The sequence below is a fragment of the Oncorhynchus clarkii genome, chromosome 8, assembly GCF_045791955.1.
Source record: "Oncorhynchus clarkii lewisi isolate Uvic-CL-2024 chromosome 8, UVic_Ocla_1.0, whole genome shotgun sequence".
Lineage (NCBI taxonomy): Eukaryota > Metazoa > Chordata > Actinopteri > Salmoniformes > Salmonidae > Oncorhynchus > Oncorhynchus clarkii.
In genome coordinates, this window is record NC_092154.1 from 18,122,764 (window position 1) to 18,149,202 (window position 26,439).

Consider the following 26,439-nt stretch of genomic DNA (forward strand, 5'->3'; position numbering starts at 1 on the left):
AGCTTTTAACCTAAATCCAATAAACGTTTTTTATTGATTTCACATTGCATTTACATTAGTCGACAACTCAACCAAATGTATATCAAAACTAGATGTTGAAATAATGTCTGTGCCCACTGGGCTTCTATCTGCATCCACCAACCTTTACTGTATATCAATCTTGGGGCTCTAGGTAGAGAATAAACAATGATGAATTATTGTACGTACAGTACAAACCAGAAATAGGCTATGCACTCATTGCTATCCAAAGAATAACATCAATATTAATCCTAATAGCATTATAAGGCCATCTTACAACAGATATTGAAAGATATCTGTTGGTATAGCTTTGATTGGCCGAGGACAATAGAAACTTTATGAATTTCAATCCATTTTCCCCCACATTGTCAAAGTGTAGCCTAATGAGAGTGTGCTTTTCTGGTGGACCATTATGCTTTCCACTTTTACGTCAAAAACGAGAAAGAAAAGGTACATTTATTGGGTAGGAATTGTATATGATTTGACAAATGTGTTTCCTGTTTTGTACCTGATAATGGAGACTGATGTATATTGTTCCAATTCAGTGATAGCATATGAATCAGAGAAAAGCCAAAGTGGAAGAAGAACCTCACAAACAACAATTACAACTGCTCTACACTCCTTCCTTACATAAGGGAAGGGGGATACCTAGTCAGGTGTACAACTGCTCTACACTCCTTCCTTACATAAGGGAAGGGGGATACCTAGTCAGGTGTACAACTGCTCTACACTCCTTCCTTACATAAGGGAAGGGGGATACCTAGTCAGGTGTAGAACTGCTCTACACTCCTTCCTTACATAAGGGAAGGGGGATACCTAGTCAGGTGTACAACTGAATGCATTCAACTGAAATGTGTCTTCCACATCTAACCCAACCCCTCTGAATCAAAGAGGTGCGGGGGGCTGCCTTAATCGACATCCACGTCATCGGCACCCGGGGAACAGACGCCATTGGACATACATTGTGTGTGTATTAATATTTGGGTGCATTTTTTAGTTGTCTGTGTATGACTGTATACGGATCTAACTAAAATCTTAGGGAACCTTATCTAAATGGTCAAATACTCAGACTAGCACACTGCGAAACACAGACATATTCTACAAAGCTGCACTCTAATACCACAACAGCTTTCGATATCAGTCAAGACGAGAGTATTACACAGCTGTGTCCAACAGAGTAACGCCAATAAGAATTTGCAGACAGTCATCAAGGTGTATATTTAAGCAATAAGGCACGGGGGGGGGGCTATATCGTGGCTAAGGGCTGTGCTTATGCGCAACGCAACGCCGAGTGCCTGGATACAGCTCTTAGCTGTGGTATATTGGCCATATACCACAAACCCCCAAGGTGCCTTATTGCTATTATAAACTGGTTACCAACGTAATTAGAGCTAGCTAAGACAAAACATTTCATTTTACTGCTCTAATTACGTTGGTAACCAGTTTATAATAGCAATAAGGCACCTCTGGGGTTTGTGGTATATGGCCAATATACCACGGCTAAGGGCTGTATCCAGGCACTCCTCATTGCCTAAGAACAGCCATTAGAACAGCCCTTAGCTCTGGTATATTGGCCATATATCACAAACCCCCAAGGTACCTTACTGCTTAAATATTGTTCATCAGAAGATGGACTAAATAATTTAGCTGAGGACTATTGTTAGAAGCAAACATAAGCTAGACAAAATAACTAGGTCAAATATACAGGCAGCATGCATTCACATCACAGAATATTATGATTTCAACAAATGTACAATCAGGGCAAACATGTTACTATCATGCTTTCACATGAACTCAAGTCCCAAATAAATGATTCATTCTTAAAGAAATACAAATATAAGATGTGAACACTCTCTAAATGTTATGTTGGCTTTCTTTTTTATAATACATCTGATTGCTTTAGGTTTTTGAATATAATGTCTTCATAGATATATTTATATCAATAAGATGTTTTAATTTAAGTGCCAATTCAAGTGCTCCAGCATCAGTGTTTTCAGGGTTCTGAACCTGACGTAGACCCTCTATGAAGTGCTATAGGATCTAGTTACAATGGAGTGTCTGGAGCTGGAAGGAAAGTGCCTGATCTTGAGCCCAGATTCATTGGAGAAAGTATCCTTAGTCAAATATAAATATTTTGTGTGTGTTTTTTTGTTACAGACAGAATATCTGTCCCTCAGCTTGAAAAGGTGTCTATTGTCAAATTTCTCGACAACATTGAAACATAACACTGAAGATATTCAAAGGGTGTCTGAGAGGGTTCACCATCATACATAAAGCATCTTTAAATACTGATAAAAAGAAAGAAAGTTTCCTCAAAAACACAACAAGCCTAAACTATTTTTCACATTTAAAGAGGTGTCAAAGTTTGAAAGGATGTTGCGCAAGCCACGGATTAATAACATACTTTACACTGTCCTCGCCAGCAACATCCGTGTGTGTGTGTGTGTGTGTGTGTGTGTGTCAAGCTGATTTCCTGAGTTTAAGAACACCCACCTTTATGAAGAATTTTCCTTTAATCAGGAAAAAGCTAAGCAAATATTTTCCCTTAGCAAAAAGGTACTTGATATAACCCCAGTGAAAAAGAAATGTCTAAGCCACTACCTGTACAATATTACTGTGACAGTCACCATGCGCCATACATTATACGTTATTACGTTCTGCCCAAGCAAGCACTTGAAAGTTACCATTACAACATCCAAATACAACGATTTTGCTGATGTGTGGGAACATAGCTATTTGGGAACCACCTGCCAAATCGTTTGTTTTTCTCTTTCGTTTCAGTGCTGAGGAAGGCAAAGGAGGAATGTTAAGGTACTGTCTGTACACATAGTTTTGCTGTACAAAAGACATTTTTGCATATGAACATTTACAGTCTGCTTCAGAAACCTCTCATATACAGAAGCTGAATTCTTATTTTCATGAATCATGTTGAACATTCAGAAGATATTTTCCTGAGTTTGAATTGCTGTGACAAGAGCCACAAGAGAGAGTGAGAGAATTAGAAAGATAGTGAGATAGAGAAATAGAGCAGAAGTGTTAGATGTAGAAATAGTGATAGGAAAATAGACAGAGTAGGAGAGAGAGAGAGACAGAGAGAGAGAGAGAGAGAGAGAAAGGGAGAGCGAGAGAAATAGAAAGACAAAGAAAGAGAGAGACAGAGAGATAGAAACTGTAGGTAGATCGAGAGACAAAGAGTGCTGCTGTTAGGTCCATTGAGGTTTGAATTGAAGATGTGATCTTTGCCCATCCCTGTGAGTAGACTGTATAGATAGAGAACAGTGTGTCCACTGTAGAGGTTGCTTCCTGAAGGGGCATGGTGGAGCACCATTGTGAGCTGAGTTTTGTGTGGGAAGTCCTTATTCTGTCATGGTTACAGAGAGGAGAATACCTGGAGAACAGTATTGCTGTTAAGACAACTGTAGTGTCAACCTATAAAAAGACAACAAAAATACATAAATAAAAACAAACAAAAAACATGTTGTTTAAAGAACACTGGTAGAGGCTGAACATCTCACCAACCCAGAGGAAGGGGTTTGTCAGAAGAAAATAAAAACTAGAAATTAAATAATAAAAAACATTAAAACCACAGTTTACTAAGTACAGTCCTTTCTCGGCTGTTCGTCAGTTGTACATTTATCAGTCATTTCCTGGCAGAAGTCTACCGTCACCGTCTGATTGGACTGTTCATTGAACGAGAACCCCGACTCCATGTATAAACTTGGCTCCTGGCCCTCCGCCTCATTGCAACCTGGCCCCCCATCAGCCCCGTTGCCCATGGCCCAATCAGGCTCGCTCTCTGAGGGCCCGGAGGACTTGAGGAAGCTGGGCTCCGGGGTGGCTGAGCTGGAGTGGGTGATGAGGTCAATGCTGTTAGAGGCAGCGTTGCTGGCAGTGGTGGTGGCGTTGGTGGTGCCGGGCTTCAGGACAGGGCAGTGGTGGTTCAGGGACTGGACCTGCTCCGGACTCAGCTGTCTGTCCCTGCAGACCTCCTGGGACAGACAGGAGAAGTTCTCCCACAGCTCGCCCATACACTCCTTCAGCTGGTTCCTCTCCGTCAGCAGCTTGTCCTTCTCGTTCACCTGATGGACACAAAAGTTAATATTAATGATGAGGACTAATGTCATGAGCTGTGGTCTGACAATGAGCAAAGAGACACATACATACTGCTAATCCCTTTGAGACTGCAGCTAATGTTCTGTAAACACTCCACACATCCTCTAGCAGCAGTATGAACTGTCTAGTAGATACATAACGAATGGTATTCACTTCTTCATAGCAACATAAAAGTATTCACATGGCCTATATTATTTGCTCCCTAAGCATATATTAAATCATTTGTTTCAATCGTGAGCATACTTTTGATGAAGTTTGTGATGAGCAAGCACTTTCAGCATGCTGTATGCACTGAGGTAAAAAGGAACTAGGTGGTGGAAAGAGGTTTGATGATGATGTCCTCATATATAAGCTGCTGATGTGGGATATCAAGGGGAAGGCTGTCAGTCCTCTGTGGAGAATATAGCACTAGTGTGTGTGTGTGTGTGTTTAAAAATAAAAATTAAAACATTTAAAAAATTCTGTGTGGATGGTTGATACACATCAGAGGCCGCAGCTCCACCACCCTCACGGAAAAAGCATGGCATCTGCCTGTGATAGACCGCCATGCCATGGAAACGCAGGAGCAAGGAGGTACAGATAGGAGAGATACAGCCAGGACTCTACTGGGGATGCTCTACTCTATAATGAAGTCTCCTGCCTGCCCCTGCACCAGCCTCCACACACCTGACTGTACTTGTGGCAGCTAGATGGCAGTTAGCTGGCCTGAATGTGCTGACACAATGGTGTTGAAAAAATTCATATCACTCTATCCCAAGGTAATATTTGTTGCGCTGTCAAAAATGTTATCATTAGTTAAGTCCAGGGAGAGAACTGTTATATATAGACACTACATTGTTCTACTACTCTACAGTCTTTTGCAGGGGTGTCAAACATACCGCCCGCGGGAGTCCAATCCGGCCAGCGGGTGGTTTGAGTAATACAAATATATATATACAGTACCAGTCAAAAGTTCGGACACACCTACTTTTCCATTTTTTTTTCGATAAACAGGTGTGCTTTGTTAAAAAATAAACATTTGTGGAATTTCTATCAGTTGTGTTGTGACAAGGTAGGGGTGGTATACAGAAGATAGCCCTATTTGGTAAAAGACCAAGTCCATATTATGGCGAGAACAGCTCAAATAAGCGAAGACCTGAAAATGTCAGCCAATACAGAACATTTCAAGAACTTTGAAAGTTTCTTCAAGTGCAGTCGCAAAGACCACCAAGCGCTATGATGAAACTGGTTCTCATGAGGACCGCCACAGGAAAGGAAGTCCCAGAGTTACCTCTGCTGCAGAGGATAAGTTCATTAGAGTTAACTGCACCTCAGATTGCAGCCCAAATAAATGCTTCACATAGTTCAAGTAAAAGACACATCTCAACATCAACTGTTAAGAGGAGACTGTGTGAATCAGGCCTTCGTGGTCGAATTTCTGCAAGGAAACCACTACTAAAGGACACCAATTAGAAGAAGAGACTTGCTTAGGCCAAGAAACCCGAGCAATGGACATTAGTCCAAATTTGAGATTCTTGGTTCCAACCGTCGTGTCTTTGTGAGATGCAGAGTAGGTGAACGGATTATCTCTGCATGGAGGAGGTGGTGTGGGGGTGCTGTGCTGGTGACACAGTTGGTGATTTATTTCGAATTCAAGGCACACTTAACCAGCATGGCTACCACAGCATTCTGCAGCAATACGCCATCTCATCTGGTTTGAGCTTAGTGGGACTATCATTTGTTTTTCAACAGGACAATGACCCAACACACCTCCAGGCTGTGTATGGGCTATTTGACCAAGAAGGAGACTAATGGAGTGCTGCAATTAAAATGGTTTGGGATGAGTTGGACTGCAGAGTGAAGGAAAAGTAGCCAGCTCAGCATAAGTGGGAACTCCTTCAAGACTGTTGGAAAACCATTCCAGGTGAAGCTGGTTGAGAGAAAGCTATCCTCAGAGCAAAGGGTGGCTACTTGAAGAATCAAACATGTCAAATATATTTTGATTTGTTTAACACTTTTTTGTTTACTACATGATTCCATGTGTGTTATTTCATAGTTGAATTATTATTAACTATTATTCTACAATGTAGAATAAAACTTGAATGAGTAGGTTTGTCCAAACTTTTGACTGGTACTCTATATATATATTTGGGAATGTCTTTTTTTGGGAAACGAAGTCAATATACTTTAAAATTAATAAAACTAAATGGAAACTGTGTAGAAATTATAATAGAACTACATTCATATAGTTTCTTGACTGTGTCCAGCTCTCTAACAATCACCAAAATGAAAGCTAGATAGTCAGGGAGCATAGAAAAAGAACAAAACTATTGACAGAGGACATTTTTTGGCACATTTTTACTGCAAGGAAATATAACACATTCTCAATGTACCATCAGGACCTCGTTGAAGACCGAATGCGGACCCTGGGACAAAATTAGTTTGACACCCCTGGTCTATAGAAAGCAGTGTGATTCTTTATCTATGTGTTTACAATATTATTGCCTGCCTGTGAACTGAACCATCACAGGGGGAAAAAAATGTATGATCGAAAAGTTGATTAAAAAGAAGAAAGCAATGTGTGAAAATTAGAATAGCCTATGTGTGAAGAAGGAGGCAGTTGTCTGACAGTGTGTGCATGTATATATGTGCATGTGGAATGCCAGTAGATCTACTGTATATACTATGTACTGTAGCCTTTACAGGATATCTCTGAGAGGATGACATGTCATGCAGATCTATAGACACACTCACCAGTTTTCTGATCTCGCACTCCAGGTTCATGATGCAGTCAAGCTTCCTCTTGCGACAACGCTGCGCTGCGATGCGGTTCTTACTCCGCCGCCTGATGTCATGGATGAACTCCAGCTGCTCTGAGGTCAGTTTGTGCATTTTTACCATCATTTGGAAGTCGTTCCGTGGAAGATTTGTGATTTGATTAACAGGGAAAGGAAGTTTTACCTGCCAATAAAGAAATTGAGAATTACTTTTCACATCTGACCTTATACAGCGTCGACTTACATTTTTGAATTGAGTAAATGAACAGAGGAGTTTGGTGACTAGACATGGAATGCCACATTTCACCAGGAGATGGCAGAAGAGCACCACTGTCAGGACTAGAGATAAGAGAATGTGCCTCCATAACACGTGTGTAGTAAGCCTTCAACACTATTTCTGAACCTCAAATATTGAACATGAAACCTATTCTCAGGCAGAGGGGGACAAGGTGATCTAAGAAACTAGTGTCTCTCCATCTGTCCCTGCTAGCTTGGAAAGGTGCCAGCGTGACAGATCAAGGAGGGACAAGCAGGGACTTGTCAACCCCATCCATTTTGGTGTCAGGTGATATCTAGAGGGCATGATATGTAACATCTATACTATCTACCTGCAATAATCCACAGGGACTGCAGAACAAAAGAAACATGCAAAGCCATGCTTTCTTTGACACCTACAGTCACACAGAGTGCAACGAGGGCCTGATTAATGAAAGGGCTTACAGGCCCAAGCCCGTAGGGGGCCGTTAAGGCAGAGTACAGCTTTTTCTTCTGCAATAAGTGAGAATTTGTCCCCCCCCCCCCCCTCTTGATGGCAAGAGAAAGTACATTTCCTGAAATTCTACACATTTTGCCATGACTTATGCCATGTTAATGATATCTGAGTAAAAGTGACTAACAAAATCAATGGGGGGCCCCCTGGAGATCAGGTCCCCTGGGCACGTCTCCTGCGTGCCTGGCTGGTATTCGGCCTTACTACAAGTTTAGATAGCTGGCTAAACTGATTTACCAATCTAAAAATTGTTAGCTGACATGGCTAATTGAGTGACTGTCAGTGACTGATATATCAAGAGTAAAAATGCTGATGCACAACAAAATTTCGAAATTGCACCTTGTGAATTCTAACATTCAAACTATCAATAGAAGGTTGAGACCTCAACTGAGCTAATCCAGCCCTGAGTGCAACACTAATCTGGAGAAATAAATAATTTGCAATAAAATCCTTATAATTGCAAAATAACAATACAATTTCCCCCCATATTAGTTACATTGATTCGCTGACAATATCCTGGAGGATGTGATCATTCTCCCACAGAGCATCAATAGCCATATTTTTCTGCTCTCTCAGGTAGTGGCAAACCTTTTGATACAGATATAGGATCTTAATTTGAGCCAGTTTGCTACAGCAAGAACATAATCCTGCAGCAACAGGAAATGCACATTTTTATGTGGTTTATAATTAATGGACATGCAGGAAAATTCTCAGCAAAAAAGGAGTGATCAAATTAAAATTCTACAGATCCACCCCAGGGAGATCTCACAGCACCAGAGCACTGTAGCAGAGTAGCTTGGGGGAGAAGAGATATGGCAGAGAGGAAGATAGGAGAGGAGGAATAACAAAGATCCAGAGTAAAACAGCCAGAGAGCTTGGCAAGATGAGAGGAGCTGCCATTCTCCTCCGCTCTGCTCTCTCTCCTCTTGGCGGCCTCTCTGGAATAAAGTCAAACGGGAGGGAAAAGGGGTGTCAGTTGGGTATGGTAGTGGCCATACTCTAGCTCAAGAGCAATATTTTTAAGTAAAAAAAAAAAAAAAAAAAAAAAAAGTTTACTAAAATCATTCCAATCCCGATTAAAATACAATGGCTGTTAAGCGTATTGGAGGAGAGTGCAGAGTGCAGAGACAGTGCCAGCTTGTTTTGCCGGTCAGCTTGTTTTGCCGGTCAGCTTGTTTTGCCGGTCAGCTTGTTTTGCCGGTCAGTTTTTTTTGCCGGTCAGTTTTTTTTGCCGGTCAGCTTGTTTTGCCGGTCAGCTTGTTTTGCCGGTCAGTTTGTTTTGCCGGTCAGCTTGTTTTGCCGGTCAGCTTGTTTTGCCGGTCAGCTTGTTTTGCCGGTCAGCTTGTTTTGCCGGTCAGTTTGTTTTGCCGGTCAGCTTGTTTTGCCGGTCAGCTTGTTTTGCCGGTCAGTTTGTTTTGCCGGTCAGCTTGTTTTGCCGGTCAGCTTGTTTTGCCGGTCAGTTTGTTTTGCCGGTCAGTTTGTTTTGCCGGTCAGTTTGTTTTGCCGGTCAGCTTGTTTTGCCGGTCAGCTTGTTTTGCCGGTCAGCTTGTTTTGCCGGTCAGTTTGTTTTGCCGGTCAGTTTGTTTTGCCGGTCAGCTTGTTTTGCCGGTCAGTTTGTTTTGCCGGTCAGCTTGTTTTGCCGGTCAGCTTGTTTTGCCGGTCAGCTTGTTTTGCCGGTCAGCTGCAAAGCTGCTTGCTTTGAATTTGATGTCGGCATTTGAACTCGGCATTGTTGTAATCAGATAGCCAGGGGTTAATTGAATTGGGAGGTGGGGAAGCCCTCCTTTTTGGTGCTTATTCGAAACAAAAATATAGTTTTTTGCTATTAAAATATATGTTGTGATTGTTGTAGGCCTAATTTATATTTTAATGAATTCGCCCAGTAGGCTAGTGTAATTTATATTTTAATGAATTCGCCCAGTAGGCTAGTGTAATTTATATTTTAATGAATTCGCCCAGTAGGCTAGTGTAATTTATATTTTAATGAATTCGCCCAGTAGGCTAGTGTAATTTATATTTTAATGAATTCGCCCAGTAGGCTAGTGTAATTTATATTTTAATGAATTCGCCCAGTAGGCTAGTGTAATTTATATTTTAATGAATTCGCCCAGTAGGCTAGTGTAATTTATATTTTAATGAATTCGCCCAGTAGGCTAGTGTAATTTATATTTTAATGAATTCGCCCAGTAGGCTAGTGTAATTTATATTTTAATGAATTCGCCCAGTAGGCTAGTGTAATTTATATTTTAATGAATTCGCCCAGTAGGCTAGTGTAATTTATATTTTAATGAATTCGCCCAGTAGGCTAGTGTAATTTGGTGTCATGTAGCCTATTGGTCTAAAAACACAACTGAACAACTTGCTATTCAGAGCATTTCCCTATGTTCTGATTTTGGCTTCTAGGCAATACAAATTGTAGGCTATAACAAGTGTGCATTCTCATGCAGTGACAAAATGATAATTGAGATAATGCAAATCATTAAGGATGACCTAGTTGGGCTAACCTTTTAACCTCTTGCTGTAGGTTTACTTCATCATCATCCTCTGCCTACATCCCCAATCCTACCTGTAACCTATATTCCTCTGGTATAGTGCATGTCAACCTCTCACTCAGTCTTGCTTGTCCATCTTCCTCAATAAAAATGAGATATTCTAACAGATCAATCTTGCTGGCAAAACATCATTAAATATTGATAAGTTATTTAGCTGTAGTGTGGATTTAGGGATGTTTAAAAATATATATAATGAGCACCGAGACATGCAACTTCTATGTAAGCAACACAATAACATCAGACAGAGACAAGCAAGCCCAGGGAAAAAAATGTACACGAGCCGCCCCCTTGTTGGCTACTATGTTGCAATATCAATATTCTTGGAGCAGCCTTGTTGATACAAAATGGTTCAATATTCTCAGAACCGCCTCGTTGATACACTCCACTTCTCCATTCCTTAATTTAGTGAAATGACGCCACCGGGAGGGAGCGAGGGAGGAAGGAGAGGAAAAACGGCTCACTGCTCTTTCTGTACCAGATGGTCCCATCACCTGGGGTAAGTGCTTCACTTCAGAGGACAAAGCAAGGTGTCTATTCATTGAAATCACTCTCCACTGTAAAGCAAATCTAGATGTCAATTTATCCCAGAGAGAGAGAGAGAGAGCTAGAAGCTTGAATTTCCTCATTAGAAGCCCTCAGTCCTTTGAGAGTCGTTGAGACCATTTCTCATGTGCATGTAAACACATGAATAAATAAATAATGGACCAAGCCAATCAATGCCACACTGGGCCCTGCAGGCTCCCTCTCACTACTAGCCAGGACATGGCAGTGGTTACAGAGGGAGGGCGATGGAACACATCTTGCCTGCTCCGTGTGATCTAAACGAAGAGAAGATAACTGTCTGTGATTATGACCCCTCTGAGTGCCATGTAATGATGAGCGATAGTCAGAGTTCTACGGACTGACCACACTGGTGTAATGATGGGGGCTCTTTAAATGAGACAGGGTAGAAGAGGAAGGGAGGGAGGGACGTGGCGAGGAAGGGAGGAGGGGACGTACAGCCAACCACCTTTCTACAGCGAGCAAACTTGAGGTTATTTCCTTTTTTCTTCCTGGCAGTGGCGCACAGCGCAGCGCAGGAGGGTTATCTAGGATATATTTAGTGGCTCCGCCAGGGGAACCAGTCCAGTAACAAGGCTGGGATGACAGACTGCAGCTCCGACAGCAGTCATAAATTCAGACCCAACATGTTCTGAATTCTCACTGCCCCCCACCCCCCTCTTGTTATTCTTCCTTCTCTTTTCCTTCATTCCTCCCTCCTACCGTCTCACTGTCTCTGGATCATTATGCTCCAAATGGGTCCTGGGTGAAAAGTAGGGCTCATCTGTTACCCGGGCAGCACTGTGTGTCTTGTCCCGCTCTACTCTACTTTCCTCTCCCCTCAGACACACAGAGGCTCGGCAGCTGGCTGGCTGCAGGTCCAGACCTGGGCCGAGCCCTGGGATTCAGATGCATGGGCGGCCCGACAATGACAGTGGGTTCTGTGCAGCCTGACTGCTGGTGTTCACATGCAGGGTTGGTGACCCACGATGAACCCTGGGAGGGAGTTTAACACTACATCGTCTTGTGCAGGAGAGAGGCATGCAGCGCCACCTACTACGGTGTCCCTTCTCATCTATTGACACAAGCCCCGGGGAAATAAATAATCCCAATTTTCCAAGCAATTTCCTTTGAAAGTTGAAGCAATTTACTAAAATGGCCATCCCACTCGGATTAATTCTTAAGGTATAACGGTCTACTATTAGTTACTCCTGCCTGATTTCTAGAGTGCTGCTATTTTGACTGCGGCTCTATCTCTGCATAAAAAAGAGACCTTTATCTGGTAAGTACGATCAACATAAATGTGAACACTAAAGTCTATGTCGACTCTATAAACATTTTACATTTACACTTTAGTAATGTTGCAGACTAGCCCAGGGGGAAAAATGACACGAGCCGCCCCCTCGTTGGCTACTATGTTGCGATATCAATATTTTTGGAGCAGCCTTGTTGATACAAAATGGTTCAATATTCTCAGAACCGCCTCGTTGATACACCCCACTTCTCCATTCCCTAGTTTAGTGAAATGACGCCACCAGGAGGGCGCGAGGGAGGAAGGAGAGGAAAAACGGCAGACACTCTTATCCAGTAGTGAGTGCATACATTTTCGTAATTTTACGTACAAAAACTCTCCCAGATCCACAGCGATTAACCCTGCAATAAATCACATGTGGTTTATAATGTGATTAGAGAGCATCATGCGTCCTATGGAAATCTAGGAGACGGTAATGCCCTTACAGAGCCCCGTTTAGTATCTTGTAGTATCTTGTTCTCCCGTAAACAGGAGTTATTGCCGGAACCCCCTATGGCAGATGAGTTAGAGAGGCTCTGTGGTGAAGAGATGGGCTGTGTGTACTGCTACTGCAGGATGTCAGGTCCCAGGTGGCCTTAATGCTGACATGTTGAGCCTGTTGGATTTCAGCTGTCACCCCCTGCAACAGACCTTCCCCCATTGGGCATCACAACAACAGCCTGACACAATACTCTTGCTGCACACAAGAGAAACAACAAAACCTACAATACTTTTGTTATATATGAATCTCAGCTGGTATCACTAATTTCAGCTTGCTTAGTCACTGCACCAACGATGTTAGGATGAAACAGTCAGAGGTCACCAAGCGCAACATAGCTTCAGCCTGTAAATCAGCTAGAAATATGTGTCGGCATCGAGTAATTGTCTCTGGCCTCCTCGCAGTTAGGGGGAGTGATGAGCTCTACAGCAGAGTCTCAACTCAATCGCTGGTTGAAAACTGATTTCTGCCCCTCCCAAAAGATAGAATTTGTAGATAATTGGCCCTCTTTCTGGGACTCACCCAAAAACAGGACCAAGCTTGGCCTGTTGAGGACTCCATCCTAGCTGGAGGGGTGCTCTTATCTACCAACATAGACAGGGCTCTAACTCCTCTAGCTCCACAATGAAATAAGGTGCAGGCCAGGCAGCAGGCTGTTAACCAGCCTGCCAGCTTAGTGGCGTCTGCCACTAGCACAGTCAGTGTAGTCAGCTCAGCTAACCCCATTGAGACTGTCTGTGCCTCGACCTAGGTTGGGCAAAACTAAACATGGCATTGCTCGCCTTAGCAATCTCACTAGAATAAAGACCCCCTCCATTCCTGCCATTATTGAAAGAGATCGTGATACCTCATATCTCAATATCAGGCTACTTAATGTTAGATCCCTCACTTCAAAGGCAGTTATAGTCAATAAACTAATCACTGATCAAAATCTTTATGTGATTGGCCTGACTGAAACGTGGCTTAAGCCTGATGAATTTACAGTGTTAAATGAGGCCTCACCTCCTGGTTACACTAGTGACCATATCCCCCGTGTAGCCCGCAAAGGCGGAGGTGTTGCTAACATTTACAATAGCAAATTTCAATTTACAAAAACCCCCCAATGTTTTCGACTAGAAGCTCAAAACACATGAAATCTATGCAGCCTACCCAATCACTTTTTATAGCTACTGTTTACAGGCCTCCTGGGCCATATACAGCGTTCCTAACTGAGTTCCCTGAATTCCTATTGGACCTTGTAGTCATAGCAGATAATATTCACATTTTTGGTGATTTTATATTCACATGGAGAAGTCCACAGACCCACTCCAAAAGGCTTTCGGAGCCTTCATGTCTCCGGATCTACTCACTGTCATACTCTGGACATAGTTTTGTCCCATGGAATAAATGTTGTGGATCTTAATGTTTTTCCTCATAATCCTAAACTATCGGACCACCATTTTATTACGTTTGCAATTGCAACAAATAATCTGCTCAGACCCCAACCAAGGAGCATCAAAAGTCATGCTATACATTCTCAGACAACCCAAAGATTAGTTAGTTAGTTAATTAGATATGCTCTTCCAGACTCCCTCTGCCTACCCAAGGACAAAAATCAGTTAACCACCTAACTGAGGAACTCAATTTAACCTTGCGGAATACCCTACATGCAGTTGCACCCCTAAAAACATTTGTCATAAGAAACTAGCTCCCTGGTATACAGAAAATACCAGAGCTCTGAAGCAAGCTTCCAGAAAATTGGAACGGAAATGGCGCCACACCAAACTGGAAGTCTTCCGACTAGCTTGGAAAGACAGTACCGTGCAGAATCGAAGAGCCCTCACTGCTGCTCAATCATTCTATTTTTCCAACTTAATTGAGGAAAATAAGAACAATCCAACATTTATTTTTGATACTGTTGCAAAGCTAACTAAAAAGCAGCATTCCCCAAGAGAGGATGGCTTTCACTTCAGCAGTAATAAATTCATGAACTTCTTTGAGGAAAAGATCATGATCATTAGAAAGCAAATTACAGGCTCCTCTTTAAATCTGCGTATTCCTCCAAAGCTCAGTTGTCCTGAGTCTGCATAACTCTGCTGGCAGAGAGACACTCAAGTGTTTTAGTACTATATCTCTTGACACAATGATGAAAATAATCATGGCCTCTAAACCTTCAAGCTGCATACTGGACCCTATTCCAACTAAACTACTTAAAGAGCTGCTTCCTGTGCTTGGCCCTCCTATGTTAAACATAATAAACGGCCCTCTATCCACCGGATGTGTACCAAACTCACTAAAAGTGGCAGTAATAAAGCCTCTCTTGAAAAAGCCAAACCTTGACCCAGAAAATATAAAAAACTATCGGCCTATATCGAATCTTCCATTCCTCTCAAATATTTTAGAAAAAGCTGTTGCGCAGCAACTCACTGCCTTCCTGAAGACAAACTGTCACAGTCGTTGTCGGAATGAGACCAAGGTGCAGCGTGGTGAGCGTACATTTTCTTTTATTTGTTAAAATGTCGCCAAGAAATAACAAAACGACTGTGCCGCTTACAAGGGCTATAGTACCCCTAACAAAGACAACGTCCCACAATCACAACAGGGGAAAAAGGCTGCCTAAGTATGATTCCCAATCAGAGACAACGATAGACAGCTGTCCCTGATTGAGAACCATACCCAGCAAAAACATAGAAATACACAAACCTAGAAAACAGAACATAGAATGCCCACCCAAATCACACCCTGACCAAACCAAATAGAGACATAAAAAGGGTCTCTAAGGTCAGGGTGTGACACAAGCAATGTATACGAAATGTCTGGTTTTAGACCCCATCATAGCACTGAGACTGCACTTGTGAATAAATTACCTTTTAATGGTGTCAGACCGAGGCTCTGCATCTGTCCTCGAGATTGGAAACCCAAATTGGTCTACACGGACAAGTTCTGGCCTGGTTTAGATCTTATCTGTCGGAAAGATATCAGTTTGTCTCTGTGAATGGTTTGTCCTCTGACATATCAACTAAGGTTCTGTTTTAGGACCACTATTGTTTTCACTATATATTTTACCTCTTGGGGATGTCATTTGAAAACATAATGTTAACTTTCACTGCTATGCGGATGACACAGAGCTGTACATTTCAATGAAACATGGTGAATCCACAAAATTGCCCTCGCTAGAAGCCTGTGTTTCAGACATAAGGAAGTGGATGGCTGCAAACGTTTTACTTTTAAACTCGGACAAAACAGAGAGGCTTGTTCTAGGTCCCAAGAAACAAAGAGATCTTCTGTTGAATCTGACAATTAGTCTTGATGGTTGTACAGTCGTCTCAAATAAAACTGTGAAGGACCTCGGCGTTACTCTAGACCTTGATCTCTCTTTTGACGAACATATCAAGACTGTTTCAAGGACAGCTTTTTTCCATCTACGTAACATTGCAAAAATCAGAAACTTTCTGTCCAAAAATTATGCAGAAAAATTAATCCATGCTTTTGTTACTTCTAGGTTAGATTACTGCAATGCCCTACTTTCCGGCTACCCGCATAAAGCACTAATTAAACTTCAGTTAGTGCTAAATACGGATACTAAAATCCTGACTAGAACCAAAAAAGTTGATCATATTACTCCAGTGCTAGCTTCCCTACACTGGCTTCCTGTTAAGGCAAGGGCTGATTTCAAGGTTTTACTGCTAACCTACAAAGCATTACATGGGCTTGCTCCTACCTATCTTTCCGATTTGGTCCTGCCATACATACCTACACGTACGCTATGGTCACAAGACGCAGGCCTCCTAGAATTTCTCAGCAAACAGCTGGAGGCAGGGCTTTCTCCTATAGAGCTCCATTTTTATGGAACGGTCTGCCTACCCATGTGAGAGACACAGACTCGGTCTCAACCTTTAAGTCTTTACTGAAGACTCATCTCTTCAGTAGGTCATATGATTGAGTGTAGTCTGGCCAAGGAGTGTGAAGGTGAACGGAAAGGATCTGGAGCAACGAACCGCCCTTGCTGTCTCTGCCTGGCTGGTTCCCCTCTCTCCACTGGGAGCCTCTGGCTTACTGGTGCTCTTCCATGCTGTCCCTAGGAGGCGTGCATCACTTGACTGGGTTGAATCACTGACGTGATCTTCCTGTCTGGGTTGGCGCCCCCCCTTGGGTTGTGCCGTGGCAGAGATCTTTGTTGGCTATACTCGGCCTTGTCTCAGGATGGTAAGTTGGTGGTTGTAGATATCCCTCTAGTGGTGTGGGGGCTGTGCTTCGGCAAAGTGGGTGGGGTTATATTCTGTCTGTTTGGCCCTGTCCGGGGGTATCATCGGATGGGGCCACAGTGTCTCCTGACCCCTCCTGTCTCAGCTTCCAGTATTTATGCTGCAGTAGTTTATGTGTCGGGGGGCTAGGGTCAGTCTGTATTATCTGGAGTACTTCTCCTGTCTTATCCGGTGTCCTGTGTGAATTTAAGTATGCTCTCTCTAATTCTCTCTTTCTCTCTCTCGGAGGACCTGAGCCCTAGGACCATGCCTCAGGACTACCTGGCATGATGACTCCTTGCTGTCCCCTGTTCACCTGGCCATGCTGCTGCTCCAGTTTCAACTGTTCTGCCTGCAGCTATGGAACCCTGATCTGTTCACCGGATGTGCTACCTGCCCCAGACCGGCTGTTTTCAACTCTCTAGAGACAGCAGGAGCGGTAGAGATACTCTTAATGATCGGCTATGAAAAGCCAACTGACATTTACTCCTGAGGTGCTGACGTTCTGCACCCTCGACAACTACTGTGATTATTATTATTTGACCATGAACATTTGAACACCCGGCACAGCCAGAAGAGGACTGGCCACCCCTCACAGCCTGATTCCTCTCTAGGTTTCTTCCTAGGTTTTGGCCTTTCTAGGGAGTTTTTCCTAGCCACCGTGCTTCTACACATGCTTTGCTTGTTGTTTGGGGTTTTAGGCTGGGTTTCTGTACAGCACTTTGAGATATCAGCTGATGTAAGAAGGGCTATATAAATAAATGTGATTTGATTCAATGAACAAATAAAAGTCACTTCAATTGACAAATAAAAGTCACTTCAATAGACAAATAAAAAGTGTCACCTCTTCCTCTCACAATGAGCCATCCATAACATACTAATGACTTTTTCAAATACAGGCATAAGGCAAAAGGCTGCACCAAATCAGTATATTGTGGTTTACACTGTATGCCAAATAATATTTTGACCACAGATGCATAATTTCAAGATTGGAGAAAGGTACTTTTTGACTGTCGAAAAAAAAAGAATGATATTTAGGTCTGTGTACAGTACTTCCTGTGTGAGTCACGGGGTTAATGTTTGGTGGTGAGATAGGAAACATTGTGCTGCCAATATATCAACACGACTTCCCTATCACTCCCACCTCGCTCTCAGATCAATGTTTGCAGTGTACTGTGACTAGACGATGTGTCATTGAGCTCAACGCCTACACAAGGGAGAGAGAGAGACTGATGTTTTGTGGAAACAGCTCAGAGATCTTTCACCGAGATCCTCTGTGTTTTGCGATGTCTCAGCTCTTAAATTCTCCTTTGTTGGATGTGTAGGGCAAAAAAATGGGCTGTTTTATTGTTCACATACACCGGATAGGTGCAGTTAGTACGGCACCTCTGGAGCAAATGAGAGGTAAGTGCACATCGACAGATTTTCTCACCTTGGGTATTCGAACCAGTGACCTTTCAGTCACTGTCCCAACGCTGTAACCGCTAGGCTACCTGCTGCCTAAAACATTGACTGGCGGTGGAGTACTGAGCCGTATTTAAAAAGGGTGCTGCTCTATTATCAGCTCCCCCTGTCCACACAATCTTATTCATTATGGTCTGAAAAGGCAAAACTGATCCATGATCAGCTCTCCTACTTTGAGACTCTATGATTACAGGCCCTGGTTCAGTTTACATATGGGCATATCCTCTCCTGACCCTATTGACTGACTCAATATGTGTCATATGTGCCAGATGGGAAACAGTTGAACACAGTTAACGTGTAAAATTGTAGCCATTAAAAAGTTACCCCAGAGTAGTGTGGTGTCTGCTATTTGTCACCCCATAACCTCAGTAGCGGGGTGGGAGCGGCCAGGAGACCTTGAGGGACTCAGACTACCTTGAATGACTATCGCCTCTCTCGGTCAGATTAGCCTCCAGTTTAACAACTTCCTTCCTTGTCAGAATTCATTGTTTCCAGTGCTGGGGCTGCAGCTATTTTTAACAGCAGTAGCGCCGGGCGCTTGCTCGGCTATCTCTCCCTGAGTGGGACCCGGCCTGGCTGCCATTTGCTCTTTCAACACACAGAGGGAGAGCCAGAGCCTTCTGTCTCCCTGGAAGCTAGCTGTTTGTTTGTACAGCCAACTCACTGGGGGGAAAGAGGAAAACAGCGCCCCAGGAAGCATGAGGTAGCACTTTTGTTACCAGATAAGGCTGGAGCAGAGCAGGGTGGCATTTGGCTCTACACTGAGGCTCATTATGTAAGTGCTCTTCTATGCCTCCACCCATAAGGCCATGTCATAAACCAAACAGTACTGAGAGAGAGAGAGATTCTCACACACACAGCAGCATCTGTGACCCAGCACAGTCAGCTAGTCTCATTCATAATACATATTATCAGCAGCAGGCGACAGTAAAGGGGAATGCTTGCAGATATAAGTCCATGTGGGTCAATAGAGATCTGACAGTGGATATTGTGAGCCACTAATCAACAATGGAGTGTAGTGTATACATTGACTCACACAAGATGGCAAAGGGAACTGGACATGTCTGAAGAGTAATTTTTGGGGCTGCTTTGTCCTTCCTCGACAGCTGTATTGCTGTAAATATATTGTCTATAATTTACAGCCAGGGCATTAAGCAGTCCTTCAAACGGCTCATAAATCACTGGGTGTGGGTGCCATGCCTCTAAGGTAATAATTACACATGACTGCTAGGGCCGTTTATCTTGCCGCTCTCTGTTTGTCCACAGAAGAAGACTGGATTCCTCCACAGTCGGAGGCTCAATCCTGCCAAACTGCTCCAACCCCAGTGAAACGGGGACTAGGCTCTGTGAATCTGATCACCATGGCAACACACAATTTTCTCTCTCTCTCTCTCTCTCTCTCTCTCTCTCTCTCTCTCTCTCTCTCTCTCTCTCTCTCTCACAGTGTCAGACTCAGAAGCGGACAGTCTTATTCCTTCAGGTAAAGATAAAATAAGTCTGCCTACAACAAAACGAAATGCTACAGATGCAATAATTTCATGCTGAAATTGAAGAGGCATCAGAGGTATTCTGTATGAATAAAAAATATATATACACTACCGGTCAAACATTTTAGAACACCTAATTATTCAAGGGTTTTTCTTTATTTGTACTATTTTCTACATTGTAGAATAATAGTGAAGACATCAACACTATGAAATAACACATATGGAATCATGTAGTAACCAAAAAAGTGTTTTGTATGTATTTTGAGACTCTTCAAATAGCCATCCTTTGCCTTGATGACAGATTTGCACACTCTTGGCATTCTCTCAACCAGCTTCATGAGGTAGTCACCTGGAATGCATTTCAATTAATAGGTGTGCCTTCTTAAAAGTGAATTAGTGGAATGTATTTCCTTCTTAATGTGTTTGAGCCAATCAGTTGTGTTGTGTCAAGGTATGAGTAGGTGTTCTAAAACTTTTGACCGGTAGTGGATATTACATTTTCTTTTTGATGGAACAAAACAGTTTTCATCCTGAATATAATTATACACTTCACTAGTCTATATTCTATCTATCCTCATTGATCTCAAAGTAAACAACAACAGTCAGTCTGTTCTGCAGTCAGTCTAGAGGATGTCAGTCGTCTGGCCAGGTGGATTAGGGGATGATTAGGGGATTGGCCATCCTTCCTTGTCAGCAGCACGGTCAGTGCTCCAGGCTGCAGTCCTATTATGACACAACACAGAGCAGACCTTCCTCCACCAAAGGACTTAAACAGCTACATTCTCTTTCATTACACTGCTATTGTCCTATCACTATCACAAACATAGACTTTTGCTCAAACTTATACTATTATGCTCTGTCTGTGTATAACATAACATAGCCTACCTTCACTTTCAACTAGTGTAGGTGTATATCTAATTGTTGATACACTAGAAATGTCACAAACACTATAAGCCATATTTGTGTATAAACAACAAAGGCTACCTTCACCTAGGTGTACAGGTAAGTGCCAAAATAAAGGAAACACCAACATAAAGTGTCTTAATAGGGCGTTGGGCCACCAAGAGCTGCCAGAACAGCTTCAATGATCCTTGGCATAGATTCTATAAGTGTCTGGAACTCCATTGGAGGGATGCAACACCATTTTGGGTGATAAAATGACACCAGGCTTTATACCTTATGCCGGGTATTTCCAGCCTGTATCACAACCGTCCGTGATTGGGAGTCCCATAGGGCGGCACACAATTGGCCCAGCGTCGTCCGGGGTTGGCCGGAGTTGCCATCATTGCAAATAAGAATTTGTTCTTAACTGACTTGCCTAGTTAAACAAAGGATAAATAAAAAATAAATGTTAAAAAAATTCTTAATAATGACAGCATAATTTTCAATACCGTAAAAAAAAAAATCTAAGTGGATAGATATCAAGATATCAAGCTTCTTGGTTACAGCAGAGACATTCAATCCCCTCCTGGATCAAGATCCCTGTTGCCTAAATGTTTCTTTGTTGTTGAAATAGCGCCCCTTGTGTGCACTCCGGGAATACCGTGCACTCCGGTAAGGTACAGAAACATTATGATGGTATGAAAATGTGGATACCGCCCATTCCTAGGTGGTGGAAACGCTGTCTCATGCGTCTGTCCAGAATCTCCCTTAAGTGTTCAATTGGGTTGAGATCTAGTGACTGAGATGCCCATGTCATATGGTTTACATGCTCATCAAACCATTCGGTGGCCACTCATGCCCTATGGATGGGGGCATTGTTATCATATGGGGGCATAGCCATGGTAGACAAAATAATGGCCTGCCCATCATTTTTATACATGATCCTAAGCATGATGGGATGTTAATTGCTTAATTACTCAGGAACCACACCTGTGTGGAAGCACCTGCTTTCAATATACTTTGTATACCTCATTTACTCAAGTGTTTCCATTATTTTGGCAGTTACCTGCAAATCTAATTGGTAATGCAGTATAAATGTCATGGCACAGCTAGGTGTCTTGAGAATTAGCATACGCAGACTGTGTGGAATGAATTAGAGATGTCAGGTTTGTGGATGGATAATATGAACTAGTTGGCCTGCGCTGACCTGACAGCTAGGGAGACAGAGATAAAGCCCCAGGAGAAAGCCTTCAGACCATAGACAGAGTCCTGACCCCTACGCCATGGACCATCTCCATCTCAGTCATATAACCCTACTGCACTAGCGCTTCCCCGTCCACAGGATCAACCAATCACAGCCCTCGACACAACCACCACCTCCTCGGGAGTGTGTGTGTGGGTGTGTGTGCGCTCAGATTGCTCTAGATTGTTCGCTTGATTCTGACTATCTCTCTTATTCAGTCTCATTACACAGATCTCCAGCAGTGTGTAAAACATATGAATAATATCAAAGCACATCTTTGCCCCTGTTCTGTTCATGGTGTGCTGTAAATCTTTTAGTGAAAATACTCCCGCTTCAATTACATGATGATCTAATCTAATGACTATTAATGCAGACCTGGAGAGCTAGGTCCCCAAAGAATTAGGAATTAGAATACTAGAATGGAGATGAACCTTTTTATGATGGGGATAAAGGTCAGCAATTTTGGTCAGGGAGTTGGTCAACCATGGTTTACCAGTGCTGTTATATTATATTGTGTAAAATAATGAATCAGAAAAATGTATATGCACTGTATGGTTGTCATTTAATAAGATCTCTATGTAGGTCAGTGTGAGATGATGATGATTAGTCACCAAGCTGAGACTGAGAGTACGAGGCATTGTGTACGTCATGAGAGAAGAGTGTGATAGTGTCAAAGTCACTCACCTCTCGCCCTTGATCGACTCGGCACGACTCGCTGTCACCCTCGGAGAAGGATCCTGACTCGTCACTGGAGTTGGTGCCGTACGATTGCTCGCACTTGATCTTGGGGCGAACCTGGTTGAAGAGGGTGTCCCCCCCCATCACGCCCTGTTCCTGCTGGTCGGCGGCGAGGCGGAGCGCCACGTTGGAGCACGGCGAGGAGGAGAACTCAAACTGGGGCAGGCTGCAGGGCGAGCCGCCGCTCCCATCCTCCGCGTAGGAGTAGGAGGAGCAGGAGCTGGAGGTCCGTGTGCGGGTCTCAGAGGGCGGCGAGCGCGAGCAAACCTTGATTGGCACTGGGCAGCTGGTGTTTGGCAGCGGGCGACAAAGGACCGGCGGGGGCTCGGTGGTGGCGGAGGCGAGGGAGGGGGCACTGCTCGGGGAGTAGGTCTGGGAGCTGGGAAGGGACTGGCTGGCACCAGCCCACAGGCCCATTGACGTGTGCTCCGAGTGCTCCATCTCCAAAGAGCTCCCGCCGGGGTAGGAATGCGCCGGGGAGCCCAGACGGTCACAGGCCCCTGAGGAGGAAAAGATGACACTGCGGCGGTCCAGCTCCACTTCCTGTTTGCAGACGCCGTCGCAGGAGGTGGACTTCAGCGACGAGAGCCTCAGAGGGAAGCCGTCTACCTCCTTCAGGGATGTAACAGACAGGCCCAGCTCCCCAGCATTGAGAGGCCTGAAGTCTTTTGTTTTGTGATCTTCCAGAGTGGTTCCTTTGTCTTGGGGGCAGACGCTGGCGAGTCTGTTGGCAAATAGCTGCTGCGACACGTTGGGCAGACCCGGCAGGTCTGCTCCTTTTTTGAAGAAGGCGCGGAGGCAGGTGGGGGACTGGCTCCTCTTGGCGGAGGAGGCGGACAACACTGGGACACTGTCCATCTCCATGCCTGTCTCCTTGTCCAGGCCGCCCTGCTCGTCCCCTGACAGGCACAGCGAGATGGCCTCTTCCTCTGCCCGCGGCTCCACTTTGATGTCTGCCACCGGCGACATGCTCTGGCCCCGGACCGCCCCGCCACTGATGCCACCGCTGGTCTCCTTTAATAATAATGTGCTTGGTAAACCTGAGGTACTGGTGTGTGAGGAGGTGTCGTTATTGTGCTTGTTGCAGGCCCACTGGTATTTCCTGTATTTGGGGCAGCGGGGGAGGTCGGATGCTCCGTGTCTGTCGAAGTCCAGTCGTACGTTGCTGAAGTCACTGGGCACCGCCACGGGTAGCCGGTCCTTGTCCGGGGCGCGCCGCAAGGAGGAAAGGGCTTCAGAGCGCCGGCGTGCCTGGGGGGAGGCTGCCTTTGTTGTCGTCTCAGACTGCATGTTCTCGTCCTCGGTCTTGTGGTTGCCCTCGGCCGGCGCCACCTTGTGGCACAGCAGCAGGCCATCCTCCTCACTGCGGAGCTGGGCCTCCAGGAAGCGAAAGCACGAGTCCTCCAGGTTGTGCACGCGCAGGAATTTGCCACAGCGGATGACCTCCTGGATGTTTTCTCTGCTGAGTAACAGCTTAGCAGTGTAGGCAAACTGCAACAATGGGGCGAATCCCCTGGCAGTGACCTGCGAAAAAACAGGGAAATTGGCAGCATTACCATCAGCACTGCCATTGTTCTGAGCCCTTGGAGTGTGGTGAGACAACCCGACAGCTCTAATGACCACAAACAAACACTGTAAAGTACTAAGTTAATCTTTTATCGGGTCAGCACCTAACATTGTAAAAAGCCAGCAAATAAAACCCAGTGGTGCTGGGCTGGTTGGCAGGCGGCAGCTTGGGTGTCCAACCCGTTTTCATTACACAAACCCTTTTGACATGGTGACATTTCATTGGGCTACCACAGTCTGTCTGCCCTGCGGTGACCTATCACCCTCCTCGGCGGCTCCCACCCACCCCTGTGTTGTGTTGTGTTGATGTACAGGAAGCCTTTGTTGTCATCACAGACTGCATATAGACCATAGGACCATATGGTTTGCAGCTCCTCCTGCTGCTACTGCTGCTGCCTCACTTTCTGTCAGTCCCCTGCAGCCCCTCTTTAAGTGCCTGTGAAGCCAAATAGTTTGAAAGACTGCGGCTTATCATTATTGCAGCCATGTGGCGTAACCTAGGATAAGAGAGAGGGAATCCTTCAATTTAGACTTAATGGAGGATAATTATGGAAACCTGCCTTCTACTATTGTTGTTACTGAAGAGAGAGAGAGAGAGAGAGAGAGAGAGAGAGAGAGAGAGAGAGAGAGAGAGAGAGAGAGAGAGAGAGAGAAGGAGAGAGAGAGAGAGAGAAAGTGAGAGAGAGAGAGAAGGAGAGAGAGAGAGAGAGAAAGTGAGAGAGAGAGAGAGAGAGAGAGAGAGAGAGAGAGAGAGAGAGAGAAAAAGTGCTGCTCAATGAATACCATCACAAACCACACACAAAGCAAGGTGTGCTCACAATGCAATTATGAGGCTATCCACTTTGAATGGTGGATAGCAATTGTTGTGTGTGTGCCACCGGCACCTTTTCTTTGCCTGAGCGATGTAAAGTCCCCGGTACAAGACTTAACGGGCTCTCAAAGTGTGTTTTTAATGAGCAGGGAGAAAGAGCCCAGTGTTTACTGGTTGTTTCGCTACCCATTTGTGGGAGTAACAACACACGATTAATTACTCTAGGTCATTAGGTCATTAGATCAGTAGTCATCAACCCATCAATCGCGAGGCATTCCTAGTCGATCACCAAACATTTAGGTAAAAAAAACAACGATGAAGCGTTCCTATTTTTTTATTTGTTTCGTGATGGTGGCGGTAGGTGCACTTGATTCAGCAGCCCTAGTGCAGGGAAAGCAAAGTGTTCCAATTTTGAACCATTTCATGTCTGAAGTTATTACTCTGCTGACCAAGCAGGCCCAGAGAGCAATTCAGGTGCACCTACAGGCCTACGGCTGGCCAATCAGACAGCTCAGATCACTGTGTCTGCACTGTGCCCTGAAGCCATCAAAATAAGCCTTAAGCACACAGCAAAATTGATGCTGTAAGATTTCAACATTTTTGACTAGAGAGAGACTCAACAAATAGAGCAAAGCGCTGCTGTTTTTATGAGTAAGTTCATGTTGAAGTTGTTATTCAGCGCCGTCAACACGTTGTTCAACACTTTTAGAAGCCATAAAATGCTACAACCAGCACTGCAGCTGTAATGAATGACTATAGCAAAGTGTTTGGAGAAGCTGGCGTTGTTATTATTAGCAGCTTGTCTCTTTTTTATATCGAGGAATATTTCACTTTCTCTGGACATTGGATTAACAACCTGAATTGGTGCATGAGGCAGAAATAATGCATTGTGACTTGAGTTTCGCCATCCGCTGGAGGACTGTGTTCCCTTTTCTCAACGTAGGGAGGAAGAGCGGAGGGATGAGAGGCAACCTCACCGCTGCTGCTACCCCCCCCCCCCCCCAGACTGATGCAGGCCATCAGATGCAGGCCATCAGTCCAGTAAAATAAAATAAAAAGCTAATTATTATGCTCACTCAGCTGTGTCTCAAAACTAATACAACAAATTATCTATTACAAGTGTGATTATATACCTTCATTTTTAAATATAATTATAAATATAATAGCCAATATGCCGTGATAATGCATTGGGTATATAGACTACTACAAACCTCATTGCTACAGATCTGTTTTAATAGGTTAATGTTGCATAGGCTTATGTTTTTTAGGGCCTGAATATTCTTTTTCTAAAGCAGTAGATCTCAGCTTGCATTTTGACTTAGAAAGTGATCTTGACTCAGAAAAGATTGGTGACCACTGTTCTAGATGTAATGGTACTCTCTCTCTCTCTCTCTGTGAACCGTAGCAGTAGAGGCTGTCGGCAGCTCTGCACTCCCATGCTCGGTGCCAGGCACCCTGCTAGTAAAACAGGATTTTCCCTCCTCAGA

At 44.1% G+C, this 26,439-nt stretch overlaps 1 protein-coding gene and 1 long non-coding RNA gene across 2 annotated transcripts in view; both read right to left on the reverse strand.

Moving 5' to 3' along the window:
• LOC139415054 (uncharacterized) lies at window positions 1-1,356 on the reverse strand. The gene is made up of 2 exons (XR_011634929.1): window positions 835-1,356; window positions 1-722 (listed from the first exon to the last, which is right to left on the reverse strand). It is a non-coding gene; the product is annotated as an uncharacterized lncRNA (long non-coding RNA).
• Window positions 1,357-1,591: 235 nt separating this feature from the next.
• The window catches only part of LOC139415052 (transcription regulator protein BACH2-like), a 103,528-nt gene continuing 78,680 nt past the window's right edge, over window positions 1,592-26,439 (reverse strand). The window contains exons 3-5 of the mRNA XM_071162813.1: window positions 22,522-24,099; window positions 6,865-7,071; window positions 1,592-4,097 (exon numbers count right to left, since the gene is read on the reverse strand). Coding sequence (XP_071018914.1) covers window positions 3,612-4,097; window positions 6,865-7,071; window positions 22,522-24,099 — 2,271 coding nt within the window. The 3' untranslated portion in view covers window positions 1,592-3,611. The remainder of the gene's footprint in view (window positions 4,098-6,864; window positions 7,072-22,521; window positions 24,100-26,439) is intronic.